At 57.8% G+C, this 16,340-nt stretch overlaps 1 protein-coding gene across 3 annotated transcripts in view; it reads right to left on the reverse strand.

Moving 5' to 3' along the window:
• Positions 1-7,323: 7,323 nt before the first annotated feature.
• Positions 7,324-16,340, reverse strand: part of DCAF8 (DDB1 and CUL4 associated factor 8) — a 50,747-nt gene continuing 41,730 nt past the window's right edge. For all 3 annotated transcript variants that reach the window (XM_074981411.1, XM_074981410.1, XM_074981412.1), the window contains 3 exons: positions 11,102-11,221; positions 9,859-9,975; positions 7,324-8,569 (listed from right to left, as the gene is read on the reverse strand). In XM_074981411.1, coding sequence (XP_074837512.1) covers positions 8,456-8,569; positions 9,859-9,975; positions 11,102-11,221 — 351 coding nt within the window. In that variant the 3' untranslated portion in view covers positions 7,324-8,455. The remainder of the gene's footprint in view (positions 8,570-9,858; positions 9,976-11,101; positions 11,222-16,340) is intronic.

The following is a 16,340-nucleotide window of genomic DNA, read 5'->3' on the forward strand; positions in this document are numbered from 1 at the left end:
CTCCAGGCCATCCCCCCAGCATACCCACAGACCGCCCCGCAACCAGGAATTAGTGCCCATGTGCTGGCACTAAGAGAACCCTTGTGGACACCGCCACTCAATGCCTTTGCACACAGGCACACTTGTGCACAGGCACTCGTGTGCTTGCACACCCAAGCACACGCCTGCTTGCATTTGCGCACTCGTGCACACCATCACATGTGCACACATTTGTGCCTTGGTGCGCGCACACAGTCTGACCCCCAACACACGTACTTGTGCATTTACACACACAAGCCCCTGCCCCCGCATCATCATTCTTCCCCACCCCTCCTCACGTTGGAGGGGAGCAGGCAGGGCTGGGCAGCCAGCTCAGGGCCCTGGCTGGAGAGAGGATCAGGTCCCCTCGGGACTGGGAACAGGGAGAGGGCCGGGGATGTTGGCAGAAGGCAGAGGGGGGCTGGGCACATGGGCCCTTGGTGGAGGATGTTCCATTTGCGCCCCGCCCCCCACACTGTGTGTTCAGCTCTGTGTCAGTGCGCCTAGGACGGGGGGGAGGATGGCGGGGGCCTTTGCCACGACCCAGTTGATCTGCTCTCCACGCTGTGCCTTTCCTCCCTATGGGGCTCAGCCCACTCCTGCCAGGCCTTCCGCTCCAGCCTGGCGGCCACTCGTCACCACCCCCTACTGTGGGGTGGCACTGCTGCCCCCACCCCCCACGGCTTCTGTCTGCCAGACGGAACATTCGCAGTTTGAAGGTTCTGGAATGTTCAGCCCAAGTTCCTTCCTCTAGGGAGGCGGTGCGGGCGGTGGCTGCTGCGGGGAGGGGGCAGAAGACAGGGCCCATGGGGGGGAAATCAGCTGGGGGCGGGGGCAGGTTCCCAGTTCCTTCTCCCTTTGGTACCACACCCAGCCCCCAGCTGCCCCCGCCATGAGTGACCTGACCCTGTCAAGCGCTAAGCGGCCCTGGGGAGGCCTGTGGGCCCATTCTGGCCTGGGACACTTCTAGGTCCCTGAGCCTGAGAGCTGCTGAGCTGTCTTTATCTCTTGGGCACTTGGAGGGGCTGAGGGTGCTCAGGACCTCAGGGGACGAGGCCCTGGCAGGGAGGGAGCTGCCCTCTGGGGCAAGCAGGGGAGCCCACACATGCAGCTGTCATGATGCAGCACGGGGCAGCTGCCACCACCCTGTGCCCACGGGGGTTATGATGGTCCTCTGCTGGGAGTGCTGAAAGCTGCCTAGACCCGGGGAGAAGGGGTGCAGCCATGTGGCTCCTTGGGAGCAGAGCCAGTCACTGGCACCCATGCAGCAGCATCGGCCAGGAGCCAGGACCAGCTTCTTTCCTGGGGCTAGCGAGTGGTGCCCTGTCCCCATGCTGGAGGCAGCAGGTTGTGGCTGGAAGGCCCGGGGTGTGGGGATGTCACTTACCAGTGGTGTTGAAAGTGACGGGTGGAAACTGAGCTTTTGCAGTGGAGGTTCTTGAGGTCTCTTGCCTCGACTCCAGCCAGTCCCGCTTAGCAGCACAGGTCTGCGAATGGAGGGCGAGGCGGGGATGGGTGGCATTTTCCGAAAGAGAACAGACCCCCATCCTGCCAGCGAATCTGTTGCTGTCTCAGCCACGAGAGCCTGTTCCCGGGCAGCCCCAGAACTCTCCCATCACCCAACTCGGTTGAGACAGCAATGTTGCCCCCCACAGGGGCACCGGCTCCCAGATGGACCCCACCCCGCTCCATCCAGTATGAGGAAGGGTGGGTCATGCGCTGCACCCAGGGGGAAGGGGGAGCTGCTCCGGGTCAGGGGACAAAGCCCTTTACTTCCAGCACAAAGCATCAGAGCTGCTCTGTGAAACCAGGGCAAGGGAAGTGGTGACGCGCCAGTGCGGAGGGCAGGCAGGTACAGAGCAGAGTCCAGCCCCAAAAGCTTCCTCTGGGGAGGCTCCTGCCTGGTGGGGGCAGCCAGCCCAGGAAGGGAGGCCCCCGGTGACTGGGTCAGTTCCTCAGTGCCCACAATTGTGCCACTCCCTCACCTGGGCCAACTGGGCACTGAGCCCCCCTGCTGCTTTGCACCAGCTGCATTGACAGGCACAAGGACTAGTGTGTGTGTGTCGGGGGGGGGGCATGAGCTCAGATTGAGGCCTCCCCTGAGCTAGAGCCGAGCCCACTGCCGGCTGCACCCTCCGCTCAGCACATGAGACTGGCACCTAGCACCTTAGGCACTCAGCAGCACCCAGGCCTGGCCCTGGGCTTTCCAGCCCTGCGTGAGGAGCATGCGGGGGCGGGTTTGGGGTGGGGGTGGGGGGGGGAGTCGTTCAGCTGCCAGGGGCCAGGTGAGGGGTGAAGGAGCTTCACGCTAACAGCTGGCTACTAACTAACAGCCGCCCGAGAGCGGAGGGAGCCAGAGGCATGGGAACCCAACAGGGGCTTCTCGGCGACTGAGTGGAAAGAATTTATGTTAATATATTTTATTTAATAAAAGCTAAAAGCCGCCGTGTGCACCGTGTCTGTTAGCCAGGTCTGTGTCTGCCGTAGCCCACCCCCTCCCCCGCTCGATGGTGTGCCTGGCCTACAGCCCCCCGCAGAAGGCCTGTGCCCCACAGCGCCTCCCCACGCCGTTTTTCTTACTCCCCTTCCATTGTCCCCCTTTGCCTGAGCAGCTGGCTTGGCCAAGGCAGTGCCCTGGGCAGCCAAATCAGCCTGGGTTTATTTTCCATGTAATGGCCTGGCCAAGGCAATCACCCCGCCAAGGCACAAACGTTGCCACACACCGGCAGTGGGGCTAGCTGAGGGAGGCTCTGCCACAGCGCCATGGTGGTTGGCCGGGGGAGGGGGGGGGGGGGGGGCGGGGCCATTATGCTGTGCCCTCCCTCTCCAATTCTTGGGTTGTGGCTTTGCAAGGAGCCTCCCTGCTGCACGCTGTTGGGGGGGGGGGGGGCTGGCAGAAGGGCCCAGCTTAGCAGTGGGGCACAGCAATAGCCTAGAAGTGTGGGGGGGGGGGCAATTTCTCTGCAGAGCAGTGCTGTTCTGGGCCTCGGTTTCCCTATACCAACCCAGCTGGGACGGTCCATGGGGGTGGGGTGGTAACCGTGCCAGTATTAAAGCACTGCCCTGCTGGTGGGCTGATTGCTCAGCTGGGCTGTGAAGGAGCCCTCAGGCCAGACCACCCCCCCCCCACCCCCCCAAAGCCACCTAACCAAGGTTACTTAAAATGCTGCCCAAAAGGCATTACCGCCCCACTCCCCAAACAAGCTGCTGCCAAGCGCGACACGTTCGGCTGCTGCTTGGCTTAATAGTGGTTGCGGGTGAAGCCTTGAAAACTGCCTACCCTGCAAGATGTGGTCAGCTGCAGTGGCAAATCATCCTCCTGCGGCCCCCCACCCCCACCCCAATGAGCTTATTTCCCATTTAATCGCTGCTGTGATGAGCCGCAAGGCTGTTGGCTACCCTACGCCGGCACAACAGGGCCAGCTGGCTAGCAGTGGGCACGTCAGCCCAGGGCCTGGCTGTCATTGACCTGGTTCTGGGAGGCCAGCTGGGGCTAAGGCCCATGGGAGTCAGGGTGGGGTTGCTACCGATTGCTTTCTGCCAGCTTCCCTCCCCCCCAACCCCAAAACCGCTCAGACCGTGCTAACTGTGTGTACAGAGCTATTATAAATATCTGTATAGTCATGATCATGGTGAGTGTTTCCTTAGTGTTGTTTAGTGTTAACTTATTTTGCCAGCAAACAAAACAGGACACAAACAGGCCTAGTGATGGTGGACACAGATGGTGTTGGGTCTTTTTTTGTAAGTGTTCAAATAAACAGTATTATACCAGACCTGGGGAGTCGCATTCATGGGCACTAACCAGGCTTCTGCAACCTGTACATGGCGATCTGGGGCTGTGGCAAAGCGGACCTGTAGCGCAGGGGGGGGGGGGCGCTACAGTGGTGGGATGGGGGGTGGGGGGTCGGTCCCTGGATTCTCCTGCTGGGGCGGGGCTGACACTCACCCAGGCCCACCGGGGTTTGGGTATTTGGCTGGCTCACTTTCACTTCCCTGCCCCAGCAACAAACCTGCTTTAAACAGCACCGCTTAATGGTGTCACTCAATCCTGCCGGCTCAGCCCTGGAACCTGCTGCCAGCCTTTTCCAGCCCCTCCCCAGCCACCAAACCCAGCTAGGGTTTGGGGGGCAGGGGGAGAGCCTTCCTACCAGCTGATTTCACTGGTACCTCTCTGGTCAGAACCCAGTCCGTCAGTGGCTTCCTGGGAGCACCAGATACAGCCCAGACATGGAGCTGGGGCCAATCTGCCATGCACCTGATGCCACAGCTCATTCCCATCCATGGTGCTGGGAAAGGGAGGTGAAATCCTGCACCATCAGACCCCAAGGGGCTGCTCTGAGCCTCCCCCAACCTTGCAGCTAAGCCAGCAGCACGGGCCCAGATGGGCCAGTGTAGCTGCAGTCCAGAGGTGCGAGGCTGGCAGCAGCTGAGGCTGGCGAGCAGCAGGGGGCAGTGCGTGTGTCTACACTGAGTACAGCTGTGCCTGTGCCGTTAAGTTGGCTTCCCACCCCCCTTGTTCGCACTGATTGTTGCAGCAGCGCATCTCTCGCCCTGGCTGCAGCCACAGCTCAAATGCCAGGCACGACCCCCTTAAAGCGCTGTAGGAACCAGCCTCAGCTTTGCTGTGTTACCCCACACCTGGTGTACAAACAACAGTCCCTGTGCTCCCGGGCAACTAAAAAATCTGGTGTCTTGACTCTAACTTGTGCGTAGGGGAGCCCACAGCGCCCTTTTCTGTGGGTCCTGCCAGGGGAGTCCCCATGGGGGGTGCCAGCCTTGCTGCACCACTTCACTCAGTACCTCACAGCCCGGTTGTGTACTCAGCCGGTGAGCCTCCCCCATTAAGGCAACTGACGACCAGCCACACAGCCAAGCTGCCAGGGCTAATCCAGAGGCTGCTCAGTGAAGGAGCAAACAAGGGCGCGGACCCAGGGCGCCCACCTCACCCCGCTGCTGGCAGTCGGTCAGAGCTGTCCTGCCAGGATGCCCCTAATTCTTTTTGAGGCCATTTGACTTTCGGCCTTCAGCAGCCCCTGGCGACCAGGCCCCCAGGCTGCCAGGTGGCGGCCTCCTTTGTTTTAAAACAGCCGCCTGCTAATATGTTACATGAAGGGGTGAACAGCAGCTTGTTCAGTTGCCCTCCCCCACCACCCAGGATGGTACAGACTAGCTGGAGCCACCCAACTTTTTCACTTTCATCCCTGACTGACCCTCTGCCAGCCCCTCATCCATCAGTGCCCCCCCTACCCCAGCAGTGGGGCAAGCACCAGCCCGAGCATGTGGTGATGCAGCTGAGCTACAGGCTGCCCTTGGCCTGGGGCTCTGTGTTGCCTTCCAGGCCCCTGCAGTCCTCCCTGGGGCAAGGAGTCGCTCACCCTCTGGGCACGCAACATGCAGCCTGCTGGGCGCCTGAGCTTGGCTGAAGCAGGGAGAGGCTAAGGGGGCTGTGCAGGCCTGATGGGGCCCTGCTCTCACATGGGGCACAATAAGAAAAGGGGGGAACTCAACTAGAACCCCCTCCCCTGTGAGTCTGAGCTTCTCCAAGGCCAGGATCGTGCCTGCTGGTCCACCAGCAATGCCTGTGCACACACACCCCTGCCCCCCGCCCCGCAGCGGCAGGGCGTTCCAGAGGCTCAGTGCAAACAGGCCTGTCCCTTCTCTAGGGATTAGGCTGCGTCCCATCGGACCTGGCCCTACATACTTGGTTTTCAAAGCTGCTGCAGCATGTGCCCAAAGAACCAGCCCTGTCCCACCCTTAGAGCCAGGGTCTCCTTGGGCAGGATGTTCCCACGCACAAGGGCTGACGGAGGCTGACCAAGCAGTGCCGTGGTCCCAGGAGACGCTCCCACTGTGCCGCCAATCAAAGCAAGGAGGGAAGATGCCAGTCTGGCTCAAACAGCCACCAAAGCAAAACCGGATGGGGGTGGGGGTGGAGCGGCACAGCGGCTGCAGCAGGCAGAAGGATAAAGCTGAAAGACAGCAGGGAAGGGACCAGAAGCCAGCAGCAGAGACTGTGTCTGGAACAAAGCAGGGCCTGGCTTTGCCCCTCTGGCAGCAGCATGGCTCGCCGGCCCGCGCAGGCCTGGCGGCACGAGGATGCTCCCAAAAGGGCTCAGGGGGGCTGCTGAAGGCATGTTTTGTCGCCTATGTGGGCAGGGGGGTACTGGCTCAAGCCCCAGGGAGGACTGAGGCCCTAAGCAGAGCCTACGGCAGTGTTTGTAGCTGTGACTGGGGGACCAGGCCCAGGCCCAGGCCCAAGCCCACCCTTGCAGCAGCACTGAGCCGCTACAAAGAACCAGCCTCCAACACCACAGGGGGACCCTGAAGACAAGTTACACCCTTTGGAGCTCCAGCTGATGCCAGGAGCAGGAATTCCAGTCCTAGCAGCAGGGCCCCAGGGTGCTGCTCCAGCTCCACAAGAAGCAGGCTTAGTACAGGTCAACCCCTGCTTGTGCCTCAGTTTTCCTCACTTCCAGGCTCAGTTCACTGATGGGGTAAAGCATCCAGCACAACCCCCACAGAAGAGTAGGTGGTTAGGGAAGGCAGAAGCTGCAGGCCCGCAGGGAGAACTGTGCTACCCCTGCAAACAGCAGCTGGCTCAGACAGCTCCCCCAACCTGCATCCCACCTGCCCCTCCCTGTGAAGGGGAAACGGGGGCTGGAGACTGGGACAGGGGCTTGGGTGAGGCAGGAGCCAACAGGGCCAGTGAGGGTAGGACAAGCAATGGCAAGATGGGGCTGGGGCAGGGCTGAGTCACAGCCCCTGCTGGGCCCTGGAGCACAGAAATGCAGAGGGAGGAGCTAGTGCTGCCTAGCGGCAAGGGAGAACAAGGCACAAGCTCCCCATCCAGCCAGCCCCTCACCCGCTGACAACTCCAGGGGCATGTTCTGTACTTCCCTGCCCAACCATCCACAGCAATCCTGGGGTTGGGGTTGGGGGAGACGGCCTGGCTCCTTAAGAACGTGGTTTCAGGCTGTGAGAAGGGAGCCCTTGTTGCCAGCCCATGGATCCCGTCAGCTGAGGACAGGGGCTCCACCAGTGGTGCTCACTGTCCCCAGGCCCTTGCCCCACACCAGTCAACAGCCAGGAGCAAACAGACGCCAGGGGTCCTTGCCCCGGGGCAGCTCTGCTCCCAGCCGGGAACTGGCTGCAGGCACCACCATGCAGTGCTGCTCAGGCAGCCCCCAAACTCAAGCCAAGTGGAGGCAGCACAAGGGCCCAACCCTGTTGCTCCGGTTGGGGCTGCATCGACCTCCATGGGCAAGCCCCACGCGGGTGGGGAAGAGACGCTCAGTGCAGCTCAGCCGCCTCACGCTCCATTTTATTGCATTTATATATAATATATATTTCAACTTTTACAATAATTTTAACTTGATAACATCCAAGTTCAATTTGGTTGGGTTGGTGTTTCAGACATATAAAATTAGGCCTCTAACAGTGAAGGGGCAACTCTCGGCCACAGCTCCCAAAACAAGAGATTTTTTTTTTTTCTTAAAAGTAAACAGAAAATTAAAGGACCTTCCCTTACTCCCCTCTCCACTGCGAGGCTGATCCTGCTGCCCTTCCTCTGGCCAATCAGCCCCCTCCACGCACATCTTAGCAAGCTACAGGGCAGCAGCCGACAGCCCCAGGCAGCTATTCTTTACTTTTCAAGAGGGTATGGCGCAGGGGCAAAAACCAAGTGCAAATCACGGCTATGTACAAACTAGGCAAGCGGCTCTTGGCAAACCCCCGTGATGGGGGGGAAGGATGGGGAGGAAACAGCCTGACAACAGATGCTGCAGGAGTGATCCGGAACACGAGCTCGGTGGAGACATTTTAGATCAGGTATTTGTTTCCTAGGAACCACTGTGGGGGGGGGGGGGAAAACCCAACAGAGGGCGGGAAGGCCCCAGGGTGAGAGCAGTAGTCAAAAGGGCTCTCGGCTGGGGACAAAACCAAAGCAGGAGGAGCAGGGACGGGTGCCCCTCACAGCCCAGGCGTGCAGACTGCCCAGGGCCTCCACCAACAGCTCCAGGGGAGGAAGGAAAAACCAAACAACGCAACGCAGGCTGCAGAGAAGCTCCTGGAGGAGGTGTGGGTGGAAGCCAAGCGCGCCCTCCTCCAGAAAAATCTTCTAGTACCAAAACCACACAGGCCTCCTCTGCATGGGCCCCTCCGCGGAGCGGTTCCACACCGGGAGAGCCGGGCTAATGCTGTCACTGAATGCAGGGCTCTCGGACACTCAGCCCTGCCCTGCCCCTCCCCTCCTGGCCAGGGCTCCTAAAGCAAAGGCGAGTCCAAAGTGCACTCTTGCAGAGCTGCTCGCCCCAGGGACGTGGGGAAGGAGGAGCCGGGGGTCCTGAACATTCCAAGAAAAAGCTGACTGTGTTAGTAGATTGTGTGCGTCTCCTCCCTGCAATCCCCACTTCCAAGGGGCCCTGCGGCCTCGGCGCTCTCAGGAAGGCATGCACTGCACCCGATCCGGACCCTCCTCTTCGTCGTCCGAGGTGTCGGAGGAGCTGGGGGACTCGTCCGAGTCACCTTCTGGTGCTCCTGGTTCTCTTCGGCGCTGTTTAAAAGAAAAAAAAAAAAAACACACCAAACAGGTCCTTAAGCCCTGCCCCTCAGCAGGCTCCGCCCCTTCAGCCTGGAGCTCAGAGCCCTTTGCAAACAGCCAGCCCTGCAGACTTCTGCCAGGGGCAGCTCCCTGTGCAAATGAGCCAAGGAAGAGGCGTTGGGGAAAAGTTGGCACTGGAGAGGGGGAGTTGCAGGAGGCTGGTGCAGCTGCAGTTTTCATGGAAATGACCTTCCTGGCCTCCTCAGGCTGTTAATGCGGAGGCAGAAAAGAACCCAGGAGTCCCAGTGTTCACTCTTGGCCAGGGATTCCCAGCCTCTGGGTTGGGACCCAAACATGGGTCACCAACTGGGCACCTCAGGCACATGGCTCTTTAAGGAGCCATTTGCAGTTCCCCTGCCACTGCTCATTCCTCTGGCTCCCAGGCCCTGCCATGCCGTGCTGCAATGGAACTCTATTTAGTTGGCTTAACGGCTGGCAGGAGGGATCCGGCCCTTTAACTGATTAAATTGAGTCCCATTTCAGTGCAGCAGGGCAAGGCACTGCCCATGCTGCGGGTGGGGGAGGAGGAGGAGGAGGGGCGGCTGGGGGGAGCTGTGCAGAGATGACAGCGGCAGCCTGGCGAAGGAGCAGCGGGGAGAAGGCCAGCGGTGCTCATGTGGAGGTAGTTGCAAGGGGGAGGGAGAATCAGGATTCATAAAAAGTTTTCCCAGGGGAGAACCACACCACCCCCCGCCGGTTTTGAATTGCCTGGGTCACAGTCTGACGGTATTGTCCAAATGGGTCGCTCTCTGGAAAAGGTTGGAAACCGCTGCTCTAAGTGAGAGGCTCCCCAGGAGAGAGCCAGCAGTCGCCCAGCTCATGAGCACAGCGCCCACGGCCACTGGCATGTTTCTCCCGGTGGAGTGCATCTGCCTGCACCTTGGTGTGTATAACAAAATTTATTCCCGCCATGGCTGGAAAAATTAAAGAGGACGCTGGTCCCGGCCCTATGCTCTAGGCACTAGGCAGCAGCCTGCCAGGAGAAGCAGCCTCCAGCTGTTACATGCAGGGAGGCTCAGACCCAGTCTCCTGAGAACAGAGCCCTGGGCAGACTCCGGCCGGAGCACTGGAAAAGCCTGGTAGCCTGGGTCTTCTCTGCTCCCCGTTTGCTGGGGCAAGACATGGACAGTACCTGCAATTCAGGAGGTCGCCGGGGCTGGTGAATATTCACAGCCCTTCTGGTTACCATTGGTCACTGGCACACCAGAAAGTCACAGGTGCAGGCAAGGACTGACACCTACCCTGTGGTGACGTCTCTGTCGGAGATGGTGCATGAGGAACCACAGCATGTGGCTGTCGAACAGGTCGGTGTGGTGCAAGCTGTCCTCGTCTCGCTCCCGCTTGTTCTTCTTGATCACCTAGAAAGGAACACGGCGGGCGAGAGGAACAGGACAGTAGCAGCAGCGCAGAGGGAGTCACTGCCTGCTCTCATCAGGCACCAGATCAAGCCGCCATTTGTCCTGCGACTCAGCTGGACCCACATCAGGAGTCAGCAGCTTTAGCAACCTGACCCAGAAAGCCAATGCCAGGAAGGAGAGCAGCTAGCAGCCTCTGCCCTTTGGGTGGGATGGAAGCAGGCAGTGCCATATGGCTGGAACACTCCTTGCCAGGCTGAGGATGAGTAGTAACCCAGGAGAGTAGCACCAGCTGGACAGAGGACTCCCTTCCAAAACTCAGCAGAGAGGCAAGGGAAAAGCAGCTGCTGCTTAGGGGCAATTCCCTCCCCAGTCCCCATCTTCATCCCCGTCCTACCAGGGCAGCAAAGCGAGACCATCGCTGAAAAGCAAAAGCAAAAGTTGGTCCTGGCATATTGGCCTCGACACGATCACGCTGCCGTCCTTAAGCCCTTCACAACAGCTACACATGAAGAACTTTCCCCACAGCCAAGAACCAGCCACCTCCAGGGTGTGCACCCGGAGGAAGCGAAGACACAGCTGGAAACCTGGGGGAAAACAGGCTACAGGAGCCAAAGCTCATCTGATGACCATGGTTGGCAGCTTAGGGATCTAGGACAGGACATGGGCAGGCCCTTTGGAGTGACTGCCATGCAGGGAGCAATGGGTGTCTAGAGACACTGCAGAGTGCCAGGTCCTGAGCCACCTCTGACGTCTCAGTGGCTTGGGAGATCTCCCATCCTAACACTGCCCAGGCGCTGCTAGTAGGTGACTGCGTTGCTACTTTGCCATCCTGCCCTCCATGCGGACTCCAGGTTCCCACTGTAACAGACACCAGCAGGAGCTGGTGACCTCCAAAAGGTCCAGAGGGTCTCTTAAGAGAGGACCAAACGACGGGCTGGATCATCACCTGGTGACTGCTGGCTCTGTTCAGTCCTCCTGAAGCATCAGGCATCAGCCACTGGCCTGGATGGACCATGGGGCTGCCCTAGTCTGGCTGTTCTTGGGAATCTTGTTCTTATGATACTTCACCCCAAGAGCCAGGCAAGCAGTGCACTGGCACCAATGGTGGGTCACTGCCAGCTCTCACCTCCTTCAGTCCGGTCAGCTCGGTGGGTGCCTCCGCGGTGGGTGCCCAGATCTTGACATCGTGATCCAGCCCACTGGTGGCCAAGACAGGAAGGTGTGGGTGAGGCTCCAGGCAGTTTACCTGCAGTGGAAACAGTCTTGCAGTGAGAGTCGGAAAGAGCCCAGCGAAGGCAGCACAGCAAAGCAGAGGACAGAGGCAGAAGATCAGCTTCAGCCCAGCACACTACGTTGGAGACAGCCCCCAGGCACACAACCCCCGGGTCTAATCTTGGCTCTGCCACAGACAAGCCACTTCCGTTCTGACTTGATTTCCAAATCTGTAAATGGGACAGCCCCACTCACTCCTCAGGCTGCACGGCGCTCGGACCTGTAGGTAAGCTGCTAAAAAATTGTGTGCAGTGCTGAGCACACTCACAGGCAGAATGAGCCCCATGGATACAACCTAAGATCTAAATTCTACTCTCACATATGCTACAACCTTCCTCCATGACCATGACCAAGCCACAGGACCCCCGTGCCTCAGTTTGCCTACCTATCCTACCTCAGGGCAGCATGAGACTCGAGTCACTACTGGTTTGTAGAAGTTAGAACACACAGGGAGTGCCTGAGCTCTCTGCCCTACACAGCCATGGCATAACGGAGTCACTCCCTTGCTGTGGCGTACAGCTGTTGATGGCTGACTCACACATGCTTGGTGCACTGTACCAGGGCTATGTCACTCATGATTAGCAACAGAGGTGCTGAAACGGTGGCTTCTGATGAGGGAAGTGGCAAAAGGCTGCTCTGACTTCCTAGCAGGCTTAGCCAAGGGCCTTTGGGAAAATTAGTTCTTGCACGACACCCTGGAAGCTGCTGCTGCTGCTGTTTGGGGCCTGTTTCAGGCTCGATCCATAGGAAAGCATCTTGTAAAATAGGAGGATGTCTAGTTTCTCTTAGAGCTGCTCTACCTGAGGAGACAGATCTAATATTTCCAGGCACCAGACAGAACCTGGCGAGAGAGACGTAGCTTAAGGGGAGTTAACACTCGCCAATTAAGTTATATCCAAACAGTCTGGAACGTCTTAATTCATAAGACGACTGAATTCCGGCCAGCAGCATCCAAGATCACGTTTGGCACATCTCACAAGGCGACAAAGGAGGGGCGAGCGCTAACTCCGAGGAAACTATTCAACACAGCAGCGAATTCACTCAAGGACAGGGGAGACGAAGCACACACTGAATAGCCAATAGATGTGTAAAAGCCAAAGCTCGATCAGTTCCTGCAAGTTGCTTGGAAACGAGTCTTTAGCTCGGATCTCTGGATTGCGCATTTGGCTACAAGAGACAGCAAAACAAGTCTGCTCGGAGGGGGCTGATTTAGCCCAAAGTGTTAGACATAGTACGGCCAACGCAGCTCAGATGCTGGTTCCGCTCTTTGGCTAGAGGTGCAGACAAAATGCACTCGGTGCAAGAGACAGACAGACCCAACTTAACAGCAGCGCTGACCAGACGGGCCCTGCCTGCCCACAGCAGACTCATGCTGCTAGCTGGCATATCGGAAAAAGCAGAGGTGTTCAGGCAAGGGCAAAGCTCAGCTACGCTGGGGTTTGCTTTAGCCAAGAGTTTTGTTTCAGTTTAGAATCCACCCCACGCCCACTGTCTCAGGCCTGCATGACTGCAGGGTGTACCAGGGTTCTAACAGACACAATCCACGTCCAGCCTGTTCACAGGGACCCTGCCACGAAGCATGGCCGACTGTGAAAGCGACAACCTGGCTCTCCTTTCTAAGCAAGCAAAGACTAGTTCTAGCAACGGGCACCTCCACAGAGTGCTGGGATGAGCCAGGACTGACAGGAGGAACTAGAAACGGATACCTGCACAGTCACTACAAAGGATACTCTTGGAAACGCATTCATCGAGTCGTCCCTGTGAAAAGGCTGGTTTCGTGTTTCAGTGAAATCAGACACCTGGATTAGGCCTTCACATAAAGGATAGGAGCAGCTCATTTTGCATCACTCCTAGGATTTGCTGTGGCTGTAATTACAGTGCTAATCTTACCAGTAACCACCACCCAGTTTTATCAACGACAGACTTTTCGATTATGCTTCAGACAGTTGCAAACAAACTGCTGGGAGTCAACATTTCCCGGAGTATTTTACACCACGCATTGAACCCTGTATCTTCCCGACAGCAAACTGTATTTATTGCTCATGGGCATGGCGGAATGTCTATCGCTTTGGACAGTCAACACACGCCTAGGGAAGGCCTGAGGAAGGAACCTGTGTGGGCAGAAAGGAAGTAAACTTGGCCCCACCCCTCTTCCATCACCCATGGGGATTACTGAACCGCACGGCCTTGGCCTACAGGGCTCTGTACCTTCTCTAGCAGCCCACAGGACAGCACTTAAGACACGTGAACTCAAGGAATCTGAAGTGACTGGCTCATCTGGCACTCAAGAAATGGTCAGTTCAGATCCATTCAGAGGGCTCTGATATGCAGGATTCCACCCCCCCCACCCCCAACCACACACACTGCAAGAGCCAGCGAGGAGGAATGTATGCATGAGACAGACACAAAACCAAGGCTGCCAATTAACTACAGCCACTGAGGTGTGCTTCAGCTCAGATGACTAAGACACCCACAGCAGTTTCCAAACCCCCCTGAACTGGCTCTTACTTCCAAGAACAGCAACCAACTGGAATGACTGGGGGAGGGAAGGGCAAGGAATGAGGGGGCGAGAGACACCCTCCTGTCGCCCACCGAGAACTGCTGGCCCAGCCTTGCGGCACATCTGACTCATTCCCAGCCAAAGGCAAAAGAGGCACCCGGAGCAGAGCAGGTGTCTGGGGAAAGTGGTAGGGCAGGTGTGCCACCCTGAGACAGCTGACCAGTACGAGGGGTTTGCTGTAACCAGCATCACCTCTGTCTTACTTAGTTCCTCCCGGAGGTCTGCTCTCGCTCAGCGCTTTACCCGCGCACGCTGTAAAATTCCCTAAGGGAGCAATTCTGACCCGCTGCGGGTAATAAAGCTCCAGCAATGCCCGGCGCCTCTCGTTGTAGCTCAACATCATGGTGTGAGGTCAACTCCGCCCTAGGCAAAGCCAAACTTCCAACCCAAACCTGTGCCAAGGATCACAGCTGAACTCGGAAGTGGGAGCCAAGACACCACTTCCCTCCACAATACTGAGGTGTCTCACTCAGCATATGGCAGTGGTCCCCAAGGTTACCAGGCTCACATTCCCCCATTACCTCTGTCCCCATTCTCCCCAGCCAGGGCCAGAAGCGAGGCAACAGCTGTTAGGGGAGGGGAAGAAATATGGATGGGGTAAGAGGACCAAGGCTGGGGCCGCACCTAGGGGCTGGGCCCTGCATAGGGTGGAATCAGCTGAGAGCAGAGCATGGCTCAGAGGTGCTCCCTCCGCCTCCTGGGGGCTGGCCCAGGTCCCATTATGCCCCATAGTTTGGTGACCTCTACCCCACGGCCTAACCGTACAAGGGCCAGAGCAAAAAGGCTCACAAGACGAGGCAGCCTAGTGCAGCGTCATGATCATGGAGCTGGGAACAGGGATGCCTGGGTCTACTCTCTGTTCTGGCACTGACTGATGATGTCCAAAGGTCCCACATGTCCCCATTTTACAAAGGGGTCAGTTCCAGCAAGGAGATCTCCAGAGAAGGGCCAGCCCCTCAGGATGGTCCTGAAGTCTCCAGGACTTACAGCTTAATCTTTAACTAAAGACTAGGTCCTGGGATGAAACCTCCAGGAATACAGCTAACCAAAATGGGCAACCCTAACAACATGTACCTCGAAAGAGAGGTGTCAAGAGAGCATTAAGCACACAGACACAAGGAGAGGAGCAATCATATTCTATGTATCACACAGGTGAGAGTTTTGGGGTTCTTTGGCCCTAGGACAGAAGTAAGAATGAGGCGATGACCACTGTCAGCCCTCCTCTGGTGCCATTACTACACAATTGACTAAAACCTGCCTCAGAGGAGATCTGGTTTTGCTGGGGAGGCGTTACTCAATGGTGGATCTGCTCAGCACCAGTCCCAATCCAACCCTGCAAGAGCCACAGATTCTTGTCTCTTGGCTTCGGCTGGGAGCCTGTGTGGTGTCCTAGCCAGGTTCCAGCAGGAGATGTGATCAGAGCCTCATGGAATTTCAGGAAGGAGGTAGGAAGCAGATCGCCCCCCCCCCAGCTACTGAACTAGACCTCTGTGCCATCTAACCCTGTGTGGTGCTCGCATCTTAGGCTCACCACAAGTATGCAGAACAAAACCAGACAAATGTTCTTCTGAACTGCCACACTTCTGCCACCAGATGCAGCTCCCAGCACAGGGAGAGGTCAGCAGCGCTGCAGAACAGGGGCCCCGAGCAGCACTGGGGGAACTGGACAGCCATGATGACTGTCTCCCAGTGCTCACAGGGCCCCAGAACACATGGCTGAAGGAACGAGGGGGCGTTACATACGAAGAATGTTGAACAGGAGCCCAGGAACTTGGGAGGAACAGTGAAGTAGCCAGGAGGATGAGGTGCGACACCAAAGCTAATGGGAACGGCAGTGACTGCCTCGATATGGGAGCTGTCTTCTGAGGCTCTAGACTTGCATGGAAAGTTGCCAGGATGCTGATGAAGCCTCAGCAGCTTGCAAGGCAGAGCAGTACCTGCTACTCAGCCAAGAAACTCTGACAGAGCTGAAAACAGGAGCCAAGGAGCCCTGGTCCCCAGTCACTGCTACCAACTCCCTTCCCAGCCACCAGGCGGTCCAAGAACCCAGCAGCAATGAGCGCTCCCACTGAGATGGTCCCACCGGCATCTGCTCTTCAGAGCTAGGTTTGGCTGCTTGGGCTCAAAGTTGACGAGGTGGCGGGTGGCAGGATGGAGGTGGGGAAGGAAGATGGGTTGGAACCCTATTTTCTGGTCCTGGTCCCCACTGCCCCCTGCCCAACCCCTGTTCTTTCAGGATCATGCAGACAGCTGCACAGCCCTCTAAGATCACATCAGGAGGGTGTTTGTACCAAAGCCACTCCTGTGACAATCGGGTCAAATTTCCTGGTAGCTAAAACAAAAAGTCAGCCAGTGAGGTAAGAGGACCAACCAAAAGGCCTCACCCATATCCGGGTTGTTGGGGACAAAGGTAAAATTGGTGCCTGGAACTTTTGAACATTGTCAGACAGCTAAAGCCCCTCCCCTCGTGCAGCTGCAAGGCCTGACAGGGGAGATCTGCAGCTCACCAAAAACTCACTGGCCAGGGGGCTGT

This window comes from Carettochelys insculpta, chromosome 30 (assembly GCF_033958435.1).
Source record: "Carettochelys insculpta isolate YL-2023 chromosome 30, ASM3395843v1, whole genome shotgun sequence".
Classification (NCBI taxonomy): domain Eukaryota; kingdom Metazoa; phylum Chordata; order Testudines; family Carettochelyidae; genus Carettochelys; species Carettochelys insculpta.